General features: G+C 34.1%; 5 protein-coding genes across 5 annotated transcripts; 4 read left to right on the forward strand and 1 right to left on the reverse strand.

Moving 5' to 3' along the window:
• Window positions 1-506: 506 nt before the first annotated feature.
• MONOS_611 (uncharacterized protein) lies at window positions 507-1,100 on the forward strand (the record flags this gene model as incomplete). The annotated part of the gene is made up of 1 exon (XM_067876315.1): window positions 507-1,100. One exon carries the CDS (start codon window positions 507-509, stop codon window positions 1,098-1,100), a length of 594 nt encoding a protein of 197 aa, XP_067729158.1.
• A 383-nt stretch (window positions 1,101-1,483) lies between these two features.
• On the forward strand, window positions 1,484-4,471 carry MONOS_610 (uncharacterized protein; the record flags this gene model as incomplete). The annotated part of the gene is made up of 2 exons (XM_067876306.1): window positions 1,484-3,578; window positions 3,690-4,471. 2 exons carry the CDS (start codon window positions 1,484-1,486, stop codon window positions 4,469-4,471), a joined length of 2,877 nt encoding a protein of 958 aa, XP_067729159.1.
• Window positions 4,472-7,587: 3,116 nt separating this feature from the next.
• Window positions 7,588-9,144, forward strand: MONOS_609 (vesicle-associated membrane protein 7E). The gene is made up of 5 exons (XM_067876295.1): window positions 7,588-7,615; window positions 7,705-7,850; window positions 7,927-8,207; window positions 8,322-8,482; window positions 8,579-9,144. The coding sequence occupies exons 2-5, from the start codon at window positions 7,705-7,707 to the stop codon at window positions 8,657-8,659; spliced, it is 669 nt and encodes a 222-aa protein (XP_067729160.1). The 5' UTR covers window positions 7,588-7,615; the 3' UTR covers window positions 8,660-9,144.
• Window positions 9,145-9,146: 2 nt separating this feature from the next.
• MONOS_608 (putative transducin family protein) lies at window positions 9,147-13,972 on the reverse strand (the record flags this gene model as incomplete). Its single annotated transcript, XM_067876284.1, has 8 exons — window positions 9,147-10,029; window positions 10,107-10,269; window positions 10,401-10,668; window positions 10,775-11,757; window positions 11,849-12,121; window positions 12,256-12,522; window positions 12,585-13,725; window positions 13,775-13,972. 8 exons carry the CDS (start codon window positions 13,970-13,972, stop codon window positions 9,336-9,338), a joined length of 3,987 nt encoding a protein of 1,328 aa, XP_067729161.1. The 3' UTR covers window positions 9,147-9,335.
• A 199-nt stretch (window positions 13,973-14,171) lies between these two features.
• Window positions 14,172-16,257, forward strand: MONOS_607 (DNA repair protein XRCC1; the record flags this gene model as incomplete). The annotated part of the gene is made up of 6 exons (XM_067876273.1): window positions 14,172-14,243; window positions 14,299-14,454; window positions 14,505-14,741; window positions 14,846-15,613; window positions 15,725-15,822; window positions 15,886-16,257. 6 exons carry the CDS (start codon window positions 14,172-14,174, stop codon window positions 16,040-16,042), a joined length of 1,488 nt encoding a protein of 495 aa, XP_067729162.1. The 3' UTR covers window positions 16,043-16,257.
• Window positions 16,258-16,259: the final 2 nt, after the last annotated feature.

Genomic DNA, 16,259 nt, shown 5'->3' on the forward strand with positions numbered 1-16,259 from the left:
AAACAAAATTAAAAATTAGATCAGCAATGTATGAAAAGAAATCCATCAAATAACAATTACACTAACACATTCGTCAAAGCAATTCTGAAGTGTTCATTTACATTTCCATTAAGTTGAACACGAATGGAATTCACAGCTACAAATGCAGTAACAAAAAATATCCAAAAGCAATCTTTAAAATACTATTTTCTCGAATCATAAAGAATATTTGTAATGCATACAGAAATATTTGCACTTGGTATGTTCGCATCAAATATGAGATGGTGGTATTTGGGACTAAATTTTTTGCTTTATGAATTTTGTTCCACACTATATTTTGAAAGATTATTCAAGAATTTTTTTTATTTTTCTGGATATTTTTGCATTGTAAAGGAATACTGATTATGATATAATTGCAGAAGAAGTTTGGACCAAATCTTTGTTTTTTCATAAATTCAAAAATCATAAACCAAATTCACTAATTCTTCCCATTAAAAGAAAAATTTTAGAAAATTTGAAGCTTTCAGATGAGTTTTGGCGAAATTACAACTCTTAAACAAGTCAAATTTTTGTTGTTATTTATTTTTTATTGCATCTATAGCGTTTACTCCGATGATAAGGATTTAGTAGAAGCAGTTGAAAGTGTGCCAAACACTGGCTCTCCATCTTGTCCCCGTGAAGGATCGTTTATCCAGTACATAAACAACGCCAAAAGAAACGGATTGCTGATTGGAGGTGGGAAGGATTTTGATGGAAATATCATGAAAGATGCATATTTTTTTGATTTGAATCGAAATTTGTGGAATATTGCTCCGACGACAAATCTAGATGTTCTTCCTGATCGGTACATGTGCGTATCATTTTGTGTTGAAGGTATTATATATATTTGGGGAGGTCTTAGTAGTCGTGGGCTATCAAACGAGTTGATTTCATATGATTTTGAGCGAATTTCATGGAAAGTTGTTCCTCCATCAGGAAATATTCCATGCGAACGATATGCTGCTTGCAAGGCAGAAACAAAGTCGCATGTTTACATATTTGGAGGTCAAGGATCTCATGGACTTTTAAATGATATATGGGAACTGGACAAACGGACATTTTTGTGGAGTTGCTTACGCTAAAATAATCCCGCAAAAAATCCGCCTCCACTACGCGACGGAGGAGCATGCGTGTTCAAAGATTCTTTGTTTATTTTTGGAGGTCTGACAAGTAATATTGAAAAAAAACCATGTGCTTACAGAATAAACATATCAAATCCTGATGATTGCCAATTAATTGAAATAGTTTACGATGATTTTATTCTTGGAGCAATTTTTCGGTCTGGATTTGCAAGTTATGTTTCAGAAACAGAGTGTTATGGAATTATGTGGGGGGAAAGGAAGGTACAAGGACAATCCCGATAAATAAATTATTTGTTTTGAATCTCACAGCAGCTGGACTCGATTTGGAGGTTAAAAACGCAGCACTGAATGATGTTTTCTTTGATTTATATGATGTCGGTAAAATGGGAACAACAAGTGCAATGAGTGAAGATGGATATTTGTATGCCTTTGGTGGGAAAGAAGGATATTTGGCTACAAATAGACTATTGTTTATGGATAAAGAAGATTGGTCAGGATCACATCTGAATGGAAACATCAATTCCTTTTTAGTCAGTGAATCATCATCTTTCGCTTTTCCACTCAAAAACTCAAGCAACTATGAATCTGAACTATCAGAACCTATTTATGAAGTTTCACTTCCAGTTTTAAAGCATCATCTTGCAAAGTTAAATGGAGAAATATTTGTTATTGGTGGTTACAACCCTGAGCAAAAAATGATGGTGACAACGGGAAGGATGTTTTTTCCTGAGTTAAAGAAATGGTTGAAAATAACTGAAGGAAGACCTAGTTTTGATGGAGTGCCTTTAGTTGGCGAAGCTGCAGTTGCTGCATTGAATGGAAGAATCTTTGTATTTGGCGGAGCAACTTACAATAGCAATGGAGGATTTGCAACAATGAGCAATGATCTTTTTGAGTACAATGAAGTGACACAGTCTTGGCAAAAGATAAAAGTGAAAGGAGAGGAAAAACCACCGAAAATGTGCCGTTCTGGCGCTGCAATATATGAATCAATTTTGTACATCGTTGGAGGTTGTGATATTGACAAAAGTCTGCAGTACAATGTATGGGCATTCAATTTTGCCACATCAGAGTGGCACATAGTTATAAGATTGGAAAGACCAATTCAGAGGTCAACTGTGTTCGTGAAAAAAATTATTCACAGCAAGGATTTTACAAGAAGAAGCAAAAGTGATAACCAAAATTTGAAAAATGTGCAGAACATGACAAAAGCTCTGAAGAAAAAGGAAGGAGAAGATGATCAACAGCCAGTTCCACATTTATTTGTTTGTGGAGGAGATGATGGAGAGAATTACATGGGTTATTGCTTAGTGCATCCATTAAAGGCTACAGATTCATATGACGAATGGTTTGGTTTAATGGGCCCTGATTTCCCAATTGGCAGCTCCGGAGTTGTCATTGGAGATGGAGATGTTGGGTTTGTTGTTGGAGGAGAGGAATGCGGAATTGCGAAGAAATCGTATTTAGCTATGTACACCTTCGATGAATATGGAGAGGTGAATATTATCAGACACAAATATGATGAAGGCAGAGAGGAAACAGAATATCCTTTTGTGCATGGAAGTTGTGTTTTTATGATCGATTCGCTATATTGCCTCGGTGGCTATGCAGTGAGTGAAGAAATGACTCCATTGCCCATTGCGACAAATAAATTTACAAGAATAAAGTTGAAAAGCGATCTTTCCGGCTGCTCGCCAGGATCGTTCTTCAATGAAAGCGAAAAACAATGTACTGTTTGCAACGGAGGAACATATTCATCACATTTCAATCAAACGAAATGCGAAAAGTGTCCTGCTGGAACATATTTAAAAGGTTCTGGAACATCTTTAAGTTCATGTATTCCTTGTGAAGAAGGCGAATATCAATCAAAACCTGGAAGTGTTGATTGTATCGAATGCGACTTAGATAGCCAATGTATTGTCGGATCAGCAGCAAACAACAACACTTTGCAGAGAAAGTTATTTAAATGCACGGAGCAGCCAAAGTCGTATGATCCGAATTCAAACAAAGAAACAATGTTCACAATTTTATTTTATGGGGTTTCACTGTTACTTGGCTTGACTGTGGCTGTTGTGTGCTTTTGCCTACCAACACGAGACAAATTGTACAAATTAGATCAATTTTCAAATACGTACAAGGATGTCCTCGATGAAAAGACACATAAAGCAATAAAAACTGTTAAGAAAACGAGTTATGGTGGTTGTGTTTCGATAATTGGTATTTGCTTTGTGGTTGGTGCAGCTGCGGCTGTGATTGTGCTGTTCTTTTTGATAAACACGCTCGAGAATCGAATTTATGTTGATTCAAAAATGCAGAACATTACGCTGGATAAATACACCAACAAAAAGATGGAGTTCATAATTCGGTTGAGAGATTATTCAGGTGAATGCGTAAAGGATGTGAAAGACAAACTTACTGAAGCACAAGGAGAATGCTCTCCACTTCTTGGAATTGGAAAAACTTCATATGACCCACTGAGTTTGTCTTATTTTTCAAAAAAAGTTCTATTAGTCTTTTGAAAATAACTTGTTTTCGTATTTCCTGAAATATTATCTGTTTTTTTTAAATATTTCAAAATGAAACTTTCAGATATTTATCCTGTTCTACAGAGTATGCTAAAGCCAATGTGCAATCAATCTCCGTCTCCAAACAAATTATTCATATCAACAGCTGACTGTACAATTCGACTTTCAGCAGAGAATATCAGCATTGATGCAGCTGAAAGGCGAGCTAAACTTCTTTCGTTCTATTCAAAGGAGAAAGATGCATTATTCTATGGAATAGATGCTTTTATTTCGGTGGATTCTGGAATAAGGAAGCAGGAAGGGTACTTTTTCATTGATTCAACGTACAATTCTCAGGCAGAAAATCACTTCGATGGAGATCCAGCGCATGTTTTCAAAGGCGGAGAACAAACACAGGTTGTTGCCGAGCTGATAGTCAGTAAATATGAGGAGAACAAGTGGAAGCACATTGTACAGATGGGTAACGAAGCAAGCAAAATATCAATTAAACCAGGCTCGCAAGTGAAAAGAGAAGGTATCAGTTTTGCACTGAGCGTGGGAGTGGATATATATGCAGAACTGTCGCAGACAGTTGCTGTGACGACGAGGTCGTTTAAGACATCGGCTGTTGGTCTGATAACTGCACTAGGAGGAACTTTTGTGTATTTGAATTACATGGGAAAGTTGATACCAGTTGTGGAATTTATATTTAGCGGAAAATTATGTTGCGAATGCTATAAAAAGAAGTGGAAAAAGTCGCGTTTTCAAAGAATTGTGGCAAGAGAGCCTCTTCTGGACGAGGAGAGAAAAAAGATTCAGATGGAAAGCGATGATATAACCCAAGACATGGTCGGATATTCATTGTAACTTCATTTATTCTCTTGAAAGCGCAAATTACTTCTGTTGCATGTGTTTTTGAGATCTTACATGTAAACAAACTTTGGAGAAATGATAAGATTGTTTTATTTTGTACCAAACATAAGATTTTTATTTTCTGTGATATTTATATGTATTTTCTTGCTTTTATATATTTACAATTTATCTTTGATGATAGTTAAGATGGCGAAAAAAAAATTTATCTGTAATTTGTGTATTTTGCAGTTGCTAAACCAAATGTATTGAAGGAATGCTGATTTTATTAACAAACAGATTTTGATGACATAAACTTAGTGTATAGTTTGGTTTTATATTTTTTATGTTGAATTTTTCGTTTGTTTTTTCTTCATATTTCTTTTTTTTGTTTCATATTTTTCTTTTATATTTTAAATTACATTTTAACTGTTTCTTTTCTCATTTTGGAATTATCCATGTAATGGAGGTCTTATTATGGATGATTCCACAAGTATATGTTGACTTTTTTCTGATGGTTTTATGGAGGAAACTCTTTGTTCAATCAATTTTTTTGTATGAATTTTCTATTAAAAAGAAGCAAAAATTAAAAAAACAGATTACATATCCATTCGTTATTGCTATTTGAATAGAAATTTTTCAATCAAACTATTTATTTGAAAGATATTACCATTAGAGAAACAAGAAACAAGACTGGGAATTTATTTTCTAAGATAATATTTCATCTTATTTCTAAAAAATGGAATTCTTCCTTGTTATTTTCAATCTGATAAAACGAGTAGCAAATGGGTACTTTACCAGGACATCAGAATTTTTAATAATTGTCTAAATTTTTTTGAAAAGTTCCTTTTGTTTAATTTTCAAAAAAAGAAAATTTCATATTTCGATCAAATTTATGTTCCCATTCACAAAACTTTTCTTGAATGAAAATGATAACATTGTAAAGATTTTATTTTTATGGCGAAATTTCGTGTTTAAGAACCGAAATTTGATCAAAGAATGAAATTTTTGTTTTAATTGATTTTTTAAACATAAGGAACTTTTCTAAAAATTTTAGACAATTTATGTTTGAAGTATTGATCATTGTTTTTTCCTTTTTGAACAAAATATCAGAGTGAGGAAATCATTCTGTGTTGAAATAAAAAATTTTCTAAATTATAAAAAATCATTCTGGGACATGATATGGGTGAATATTTTTGAAATCATATTTTTTTTCGGGGTGTCAATTTTTCAAAGATTAAAAGTTTTTTGAAGAGATTCTGAATTCAAATATCAAAAGACTATTGCAACTGTTTCAAAAATAAATGTCTGAGCTGAAGTGAAGATGAAGATGTCGTTAACACACCTTTTCACTTTTTTGTGTTCATTTATTAATATTCAAGGGAAATTAATAAACCGAAAATTCTGAATGAAAAAATATGATTTCAAAAATAATCACCCATATTTTTATATATAAAAAATGAAGAAAATATTTGAAAATGTAATGAAAAATTATTCTGAAGGGCTATATTCAGTCGAACTTTCTCCATCTCCTGCTCCAAAAAGATCTTCACATCATTTTCTTCATTTTTAGAAAGAATGCCATCAGAATCTGTGATTTCTTCCATATCCATTTCTTTAATTATTTCCGTTCCCTCTTCAATCAATTCATCAGGTTCATTGTGGATCAATTCTTTCATCATAACTTCAAACTGAAGCTTTTACGAACTTTTAACCAAAAACATTGCATTTTGATCGGAAATATATTTCATTCTCATTCCGGACTGATGAAAAGATGACCTTAATTGCTTCCATAACCATTCAATTGTGTTTAAGAAAGCCTTATTCTCTTATACGGAAATTACACGTTTGTGGAAGACTGTTTCATGTGAATAACCAAACATATTCAAACATTGGAAAACTTTCAACACGTCAGAATATATCATTATACCAATTTTGATATGATCCATAATTATAAATATCAGCGTATCTTTGGTTCTGTTTGGTGCTATCGTCATAAATCTATCACCAGCTCCTCCACCTTCCAAAATTTCGACTTCTCCAAAAATCAAAATCAACTTCTTCTTTCTTCTTTAATGGAATTTCTTTCTATTCCAGACTTCTTCGAACATCTCCACAATCTTCACCACTCCTCCAATTTTGTGCAGGTTTCTGATCCAATTTCGTATGAAGCAGCACTTCGTAACACAAGCCCAATCTGTTTCTGTCTTTCTATTCACAGATAATAACATTGAAACAGTTCTAATTGGAAATTTTTACGAGAGATGTTGAAAACAATGAGAGAAACTCCTCGGGGCTTTTTCTTATTTTTAAAAACTGTTTCAACGTGATCAGAACTCTTGAATATTCTGCATCTTGAACAAATCCAATATGTGTATCCTTCTTCCATTCTGCTCGTTTTTTCTTTTTTGTGAATTCTGCATATTGGTGACATTCCGTCTCTCAGCACAGTGAAACACCAATTTCACGATTTCTCTTCGTTAAAAAAAGGCGCTATTCATCAATGAAATTGACATATCTTTCAGAATCAAATTTGGTACAGACATAAAAAAATGTTGATCATTCCCTTTATCTGTGAAATATTTTTTGATCAAAAAATTGAAAAAAAAACATTTTTTAAACAAGTTTCAACACAAATTGAACAACTTGCAAAAATGAAATAATTCTTTATAAACTGGTGTATGCAATTTGAAATAGTTTTTGAATGATCCGGTGAAATATATTGATACCGTGAAATTGTCAAAGAATAAAAGAATGGAAAAAAATGCAATAACATTTCAAATAATGAATTATTAAATAAGCTTATTGGGCAAGTTTATTGAACTTTATTTTTTTCAGATAAAAAATTGGCTGAGTTCAGTTTTATATTGGACACACAAAAAAATTCAATGAACGTTGCATTTTTTTGGGTGATCTTGAACATATCTCTGAAAGAGAAACACTTTTCAAAAATGGGACCGTAAATACGAAAAAAAAAAAAAAAAAAAAAAAAAAAAAGAGAGAAACTTCACTTGGAAGATGGAGTGGGGAGGGGTGTGGTGAGAAAGAGGACATTATTATTCATAAATAGAAATTGAGGTTGATAATTAGTTTTTGATATTTTGGAGCTTGGCAAATACAAAAAAAATGCGACCATTATTGAAGCAAATTGATCATAAAATTGTTTGAGATTTTTTGAGAATTTATATTTTTAAAAACACTTTTTCTCAAAAATATCTTCTTTTTTAAATAATGACAAACTTTTATTTAAGATGCCGATCATTTTTTCTCTTGTAGCTCGTGGGCAATATATCATTGCAGATGCATCTCAGCAATCTGGAAACTTCAAGCAAGTTGCACAACGAATTCTTGCTAAAATGTCTCAAACAGATTCTAAGATGTCGTATCAACATGACGAGTGTGCATATTTTGTTTTAAGTCGCATTATTTTATTATTTTTTTTTTCATGGGAATATATTTTGTTCATTTTTAAGATATACTTTTCACTATGAAGTGAGCAATCAATTAGTTTTTATGTGCTTGACAGACCACAATTTTGATAGAAGAGTTGCCTTTTCATTTTTGTCTGATGCAAAACAATTGTTCATTTCAAGATACGGTGTATCTGTAGATATTTCAAGTAGTTATCAATTCCGTGATTTCAACGGTGAACTGAAAAGATTAATGAACCAATTTTCTGCACAATCCAGTGATCGTATTGCTCGAGCAAAAGCCGATGTTGATGTTCTTCGGGGTGCTGTTGAAGAAAACATTGGTTTGAGCTGTTTTTACGAAAAAGAAGAATTACCATTTTTTTATGTGATAAATATTTCAATTTTTACATTTATTATCTTTCATCATTTTTTTAAAATTTATTTGAACATTTCAGATAGGATATTGGATAGACAAGAAAAAGTTGAACTTTTAGTTGATCGTTCTGAATCATTAGCACAAGGCTCAATCCAGTTTAGAAAAAAGAGCACACAACTGAAAAAGTCTATGTGGTGGAAAAATTGTAAACTGTGGATTGTAATAATTATTATACTTCTGGTTTGGCATTTTCCTTTCAAATACCAATTTATTTTAAATAATTTCATAACTTTGTATTGTTCGTACTTCTTGAACTCATTTTGCACAATTATTTAGATTTTAATTTTCTTTGTGGTTGTTGTGGCATGTGGCGGATTTACGTTTTCTAGGTGTAGAAAACAGGACGACAAGAAATAAGTTATAAAAGATTTTGTCTATCTTTTTTTCTATAAATCAATTTATTTTTTTTGTGACCATTTAAAAGTTCCATAAGAATTATAAGCTTATTGTTGAATACAATAAATATTTCAGAATGTTCAATATTTAAGAAACAAAAATTGTCAAAATAAGAATATGGAGCAGCTTTTCTTTCTTTCATTTTTTTATTTGAATGACACATTCATTGCAATTTATTTTTTGAGCGTTTCTTGAGCAGATATAAACTGTTCAAATTTTGTTTTTAAGCCTCTCTTTTTCTTTTATTTTTTCTTTCAGTGAAATGAACATTTCCGATATGCAACATATTCAAATACTACACAAATCAACAGTGCTTATCACATATTATTTGTAATGTGCATAAGTATTTTTTATTTCATTTACTCCTTGCAACATACACTTTTGTTTGCATTAAGCTGATGAACACACACGTCTGCTAAAACCACAATACAACAAAAAAGGAGCAATATTAGAAACATTTGTTTATTTTCTTTTAAGCTGAAAATGATTGAATTCAACAATTTTTGTTCTGTTCGTTCATAAATCAAAAAAGGTTAATGAAATAATTCAAAGTTAGCATAAAAGAGTGAAGCGTAATGTGAAAATAAAAACTGAAAATCACTGAAAGTGAAGATACAAAGAATAAATGGTGAAGTGTCTATTTCTTTGCAAATGGATTTCTTGGGCGAACAGGCTTTGGAGGCTGCTGTTGAACGTCCTTCTCTTGTTTCACTTCTGGTGCATCAAACAGATTTGTTTCTGGCACCTCTTTTGCTTCACTTTCTGATGGAGCAAAAAGAGATGAAGACGAATCCAAGGAAGAAGAAGAAGATGATGAGAGCAATGTCTCTTTGTCCAAATCCAATGACTCATCAGATGGTTGATGCTCGTTTATATCAACAGTAGACGATGCTGGAGGATCACCCGAAAGCTGAAGAGACGAAGGAGCATCAGTTTCTTTGTGAGTTTCTGTTGCTTGTGGTTCATCTGTCATATTTCCTTGGTCCAATTCTTCTTCAAACTCAGGAGCAGAAGCAGACGAAGAAAGCAGCCCTCCGGGTGAAGTAGCAATTTCTGATTCTTTCTTTGAATTTCCTTTTGTCAAAAGTGTGGATTGTTGTTTTGGTTTTGTTGTTCTTGTTCGTTTTCTTGGCGATGTGACTGCAGAACTTGACTTGTTGAATGGATTAATGATCGAAGGAAGTGGATCCTCCTCCGAAGATGGTGTTGCCGAAGATGAAGCGTGCTGCTTTGGCTGTACAGATGACGATGAACCATCGAGCGTTGGTTGTTTCAATGTTTTTGTTTTTGAGATAAATGTGTTCACTTGAGTTTTCATCGCCAGAAAATCACTGAAAATAAGATATTTAAACAATACCAAAAAGTACGCATTAAACAGAAACATTAAATCCAATAGAGTTGGACACACTTTCTTAATGTATCATATGCTTTTTTGTTTTGTTCGATTTGTTTTGCTTGCTCAACAATTATCTTTCGAAGTTGATCAGTTTCCAAAAGGATATCTTCCTTTTTCAAGCCTCCCAATGCATCACTTTCAATTAGTGATTCTGCAATTGAAGCTTGTTGCTTATCTGATGAAACAAGTTTGAAAAATAAAAAAATCAAAAAATCAAAAAATCAAAAAATCAAAAAATCAAAAAATCAAAAAATCAAAAAATCAAAAAATCAAAAAATCAAAATATGTACAATGATGTTGTCACACCTCCAGCAGCAGATATCCCCGATCCTCCACCAGCCATCATCAACACAGTCTGTGGGTCGCTTGACCCCATTCTGTTACAACCAAGTTGACGCAGATTGTCGTATTTCTGATCGGGGAATCGAGTTTTCATAAGCAAGTCAATTCGATCTTGCATTGGTTTCGTCTTTGAACGGAAAGCAAGTGTTCGAACACCTTCAAGTGCAATTCTGTTATATATTGATGACGAAATTTCATAAGCACGTGCTGGTTTTTGAGATGCAAGTGAAAGCTGTAAATAATAAATTACAAATATTCAATCAACAATCAGAGACATCGAATGAAACATAGATTGAAAAAAATTAATTAGAGACTTTTTGAAAAAAAAATATACAAACTCCAGCCATTTTTACATAATTGGTATCAAGCGATGCTTCCTCATTTCTTATCTGTTTGAGTGTTGGCGCTCTGCTTTTAACGATATCTGCTCCAACCCCAACACTTGCCTTGTCCATTCCTTTGTTAATGCCTCCACCAACAGATGCATGTAATGGATCAGTTCTCCACCATTTGCCTTCAATTCGATTAACTCCGACAGCTTCAACAAAGGCTTGTTCTCTGTGTTGAGACATCAATGCCAATTTCAATTCGCCGCGTGCTGCTTCTTCTTCCAAACGAGCAGTTGTTGACTGAGTATCCAAAAAGTTGAGAGAGAAAGGAATCGAACGAGACGGAAGTACTTTTTCTGTCAGCGGAGGATATCCAATCGAGCGAGGGCATGCAATACACAACACTTCACTTTCTCTACATCCATAAATCCAAAGCGACTCAGCTCTGCTTTGCACACTCATTGTCAGATCACAGATTGGTATCCACAAGTCTCCCCATGCTTCAACAAGAATTCTGACAATTCCTGATGAGTCGCAAGAGACAAGTGCACCTCCATCAGTAAATCCCAACCATGTTAAATGCGATCCAGCTGAAATCGGAACGCTTCCACTCTTTTGAGGAGCACCAAATGCGGATGATGGAGAATAGATTTCATAAGTGAGAGATGGTGTGAGTACAGATGATGATGAACCTGATTCATCCGAAGAAGATGAGCCAGCCTCTTTCTTCATAGAAATAGGAGGAGCTGAGTGATAGCAAACAGCAAATCTTCTATAACCGCCAGCAATACAAACAACAGAAACCGGAACAGAGAAACACAGTTTCTGCTGGCCAGTCGGAGTGAATACGCGAATTAGTCCTGTGTTTGTCAGAGCAGCAACATATGAATCACCCACAGCTAATCCAATCACGAAATCAGGGCAATTCAAAGTCCAATCGCTTTTATCTGCCCATTTTTGGAAAGCCTTGAAGTATAGAACGTTTTCGCTTGCTAAAAAAAAAAGTTAAAAGGAATTTTTGTTATTAAATGAATATCAAGCAAAACAAAAATAGTTATTCCCAAAATGTATTTGTGCTCAAACCCTTATCTTTCCCTTTCTTTTGCTGCGTAAGCGATAAAGGAGAAAAGAAAGCAGCACCAGAACTTCCCATTGCTGCAAGAGTAAAGTTGTAATGATCCAACATTCTCATATTTGGTATGGCGGAGTCAGTGAATTCTATCTCAACGGTCGAGTCGAATTCAGAGATTTTTGTTGTCATTATGTGTCCTCGTGGAGTGCATGCGAGAAGACGCTTGCTCGAATCAAAGGCAGCTTCGGTTGAACCAGGCTGGAATGGCTGCTGAATGGAGTAGACTAAATGGAGTGATTAATTAATTAATAAAAATTTGTTTGATAATACAGAAATCACAAACAAATTTAAAAAGATTTTAAAAGGTAATAATAATTTCATTCAAAGTTAAAAAAATATAGATGTAGTTTAAACAAACTATCGCTATAAGGAATGAATTGAGTTGAGCCAATAACTTCAAGACCATCTCCAGACATATCTGAATTCATTTTGCTTCCAAAACTTCCTGCCTGTTGCATTCCTCCAACAACCGAGCTCCATCCACTTTTTGGCTTAACTTTGCTTTTCTTTTCATCTTCTTCATCTTCGATCAGGTCTCCTGTTTTGTCAGCAAAAGCTTCATTTAAATCACCTTCATCGTCATTATCTTCAATTGAAACATCTCCATCTTCTTCATCAGCTCCAGCTTTCATAATCAAACAAATATTCAATAAACAAACAAACAAAAATAAATAAATAAATCACTACCTTTCTTCTTTGTGGCACCATTTCTAACTTTCTTCTTTGATCTTTCGTTGCCTTCATCGTTATTATCGTCACTTTCACTTTCAGATCCTTCTTCGCTTTCGTCACCATCCTTAAAGATATTCATATCATCAAAAATGCTGTTGTCTTTTTTTCCTTCAAATTTTACATCTTCATCGTCGTCACCAAAGCTGGCCATTTGTTTCAATAGCTTATGCTTCCGTTTTTCATCTGCTTTTCCTTCCTCTCCATTCAAGTCACTTCCATCTTTTTCGCTTGTAAGAGATGAAACAGCCTCTCCAGGCAAAACAGGCTTCAAAGGATCAGATCCCAAGAACTGTGTTGTATCCAACACAGAAATCGAAGTGCCAGAAGTGGAAGATGATGATCCTTTTTCTGCCTTTTTCTCTGCAAATAAGTCATCTGAAGCAAAATCCTGACAGACATTAAGAAGCCCACTGTCGGTTACAAAAGCAATGCCCTGCACTTCTGGTGCATAAGTTAATCCATATATATTTGATCCATCACTTGAATTTCTCTCTCTTCCAACAGATTCTTTCATGTTTCTAATATCCCAAAGCGAGAATTTCGATGAAGAAGCAACAACAATGTGATATTTATGCGGGAGCCAATGAACTAAAGTTGTAGGAGATTCAAATGAATCTTCATCTAAATATCCAGCTTTTTGCCAATTTCGTCGATCATAAAATTGAACAGTATGTTCCCCAGGCATTGCAAGAACGGTTCCATCAGGAGAAAAAGAATGACGTAAAATTTGAAACGAGCTATTCTCGTCAAACTGTTCGCAACATCTCAAAGTTTTAACTTTTGCTCGAGCTCCAATATCCCAGATTGAGCATTCACCTTTTGATGATGTTGCAGATATGTAATCTCCACTTGGATCATAAGCAGTTGACAAAAATGGTCCCGTTGCGCCAGCCATTTCTTGTGCTGTCCCAGTTGCAGTGTTAACAACCAAAACATTCTCTTCTTCTCCACAGCAAGAAAGAAATGTTCCACTTTGAGAAAATGATAAATGTCGAGGTGATGCTTTGGTGTAATAAAGAATCTTTTTAAATTCAAAATTCGGAAGAGCAAATTGAACAAGTGCATTTTCCTGTGTTGCAATGACTGCCCATTGATTCTACAAGAAAAGAATAAAAAATTAAGCAAATATGTTTTGTAATGCAAACCAAAGGTGCAACAGCGATCGCGTTTATCGCATCTGTGCAAGAGTAAGGCAAAGTCTGGGGTTCTTTTAAATTTCGAAGGTTGTAAAGTCTCATTTCTCCATCACTTCCAACTGTAGCAATTGAATAAGGTTCATCATCCTTTGGCTTAAATCGAGCTATGTCGCATCTCCCGGCTGAGTGGGCTGGGGTGGAAAGCATCGCTATTTTTCTTTCAAATTTGTTACCACAATTTGTTTTTTGAATAATTATTTTGATTGTTTTCAAATTAATAAATTTTTAAATATTTCATTTGAAGAAAAACAAAGTGTTCTTTATGTTTCAGTTGTTGTTTGTTTCATTAACTCGATGAAATCCAAACAATATCGGTTATTTTGATCTTTTTAATTGCGTTCGGTGAATGGGCCTTCACGTTGTTAATTGTTCATCTGAAGATCCAAACTTTCCATCCCAAAACGCTATTCGAAAAGACGTATGTTATGCTTTTGCTTTAATATTTTTTATTCATAATTTCAAAAAATTCACAGCGTTTTTGGAAGACACGCGGATATGTCAGACATGCATCTATCATATTTGATATTAACCCTCCATGTTGCATTCATTCTTTGAATTTCACAAACTGTGGCGCAGAAACAATCGAAATATTTTCTTGTTTAGCAAGTGATTCTCTCGATGAATATAGGGTATGCCTTGGAAATTATTTTATATAACATGGAATGTTATATTTTTGAAGACGCTTCTTCAACGTTCAATGCTTTTGACCCCAACAGATATTACTAAAAGAACAAATTCCGAAAGAAACTTTCATTTTGGAGCTGATGATGTTGCTATTGTTGGATTAAAATCACCAGTCCGTCGTTTAAGAGTTGTTATTTCTACAAGATTCGATAATGACCATCCATATGGATTTGGAGGTTTTAATGTGGTTCCACTGCTTGATCCGTTAATTGAAAACTTTCTACCAAAGCCAGTTTGTTTATTGCAAATCTAATATGTTATTTTGAGGATACTAATTTCCTGTTATTTTTTAATTGAAAAAAAAATATATTTCTCAATTCAACTCACTTCTTACAGGCAAAGCCAATAGCTATTCCAGACGAATATAATGTTTTCACAAAGCATGAATCAGAACTTATGAAATCCATTACATCAAACTTTGTTTCAAAAATCACTTTAGCATCTTTGAATGAAGCTGATGAAGATCCATTTTTAGATGCTTTGAAAGGAAAAGAAAGAGGTCAAAGCACATCTTCACGGGGGTCATCATCAGCAGCTAATTCTCCAACAAGTTTGTCTTTGAAAGAAAAGCTTGGTCTTTTAGCAAACATAATGAAAAAGAAAGGAGCTGCTGCAGCTGCAGCTGGTGACGGAGGTGCGAATTCGAATGCATCTTCTCCGCATTCTATTCCAAAATCTCTTTCCCCATCAAATTCTCCTGCATCGTCTCCAACTACGACATCGCATCCACCTTCTGGATCGTCTTCATCAACCTTTTCTGCATCTTCGCCGTCTGCTGGGATTGCAGCAAAAAAGGCATTATCACCTTCTTATTCCTCGTCTGCGCCAGCTGCTCGCCCTGGAGACAAAATACCTCCAAAGGGGATGCTTCCTTCACTCAGCACACTCACACAACCTTCAAAACAACCTTATCACACACAGACTGCATCTCCTTCTGCTTCATCCACGCATCATTTATCAAATGAACCAACAAAGAGGAAGAGAGAAGATATCGATGAAGATGACAGAGCCATGAAGGAATATGCAAGAAAAGAACCACAAGCGAAAGAAGATGATAGGGGAATGGAGAATAAGAAAGTTAAGATTGATGACAAAGAAATACTTGTTTGTCAAAATTTCTTCTTTCTCTGTGAATTGCATTTTTAAATTTTTTTCAATATTTGCCATTTCTAATGTCATTTATATATATACATACGTGGTGTTGCATTTATGTAGAAAGGGGTGAAGTTTGCGCTGAGTGGCTTCATGGGCCAAGATCGATCCGATTTGCGTGATTTGGGAATTAAACTGGGAGCTACCTATGTTGCTGATATGTTTGAATCTTTATTACTGCAAGTTATTTCATTTTGTTTGATAACAATAATTTTCTTTTTCAGAAACGATCCTTATACACATCTTGTTGCTCGTTATTCAAACACTCCGCGTGTTCAGTCGGCAATTGCAGAGGGCAAAAGAATAGTAAAGAAGGAGTGGCTAGAACAATGCAGCAAACAGAAGAAGAGGCTGAATGAAAAGGATTTCATTCAAAAATGAACATCTTCACGATTTATGCATTGGAATAACTTAACTATTTTGGAGTTTTATAGTAAAATTTTTAAAGTTTGATTTATTGAAATGGAAAACTGTTCTTTGAATTTTCAATTGCATATGTTAATTCATTTATGAAATTGTGGTATCTGACAACTTAATTTATTGTGCTGAGATTGATGATATATATTTTTTGTTTCAAATACTGTACAAATAAATATCA

The sequence above is a fragment of the Monocercomonoides exilis genome (genome assembly GCF_001643675.1).
Source record: "Monocercomonoides exilis strain PA203 chromosome Unknown scaffold17-1647472, whole genome shotgun sequence".
Taxonomy (NCBI): Eukaryota; Preaxostyla; order Oxymonadida; family Polymastigidae; genus Monocercomonoides; species Monocercomonoides exilis.

Excerpts from the sequence above, each read along its gene's own strand:
- MONOS_609 (XM_067876295.1), top strand. The coding sequence starts at position 7,705 with ATGCCGATCATTTTTTCTCTTGTAGCTCGTGGGCAATATATCATTGCA. Across the intron at positions 7,851-7,926 it reads ATGTCGTATCAACATGACGA|ATATACTTTTCACTATGAAG; the intron begins GTGTGCATATTT and ends TTCATTTTTAAG. Across the intron at positions 8,483-8,578 it reads TAATAATTATTATACTTCTG|ATTTTAATTTTCTTTGTGGT; the intron begins GTTTGGCATTTT and ends ACAATTATTTAG.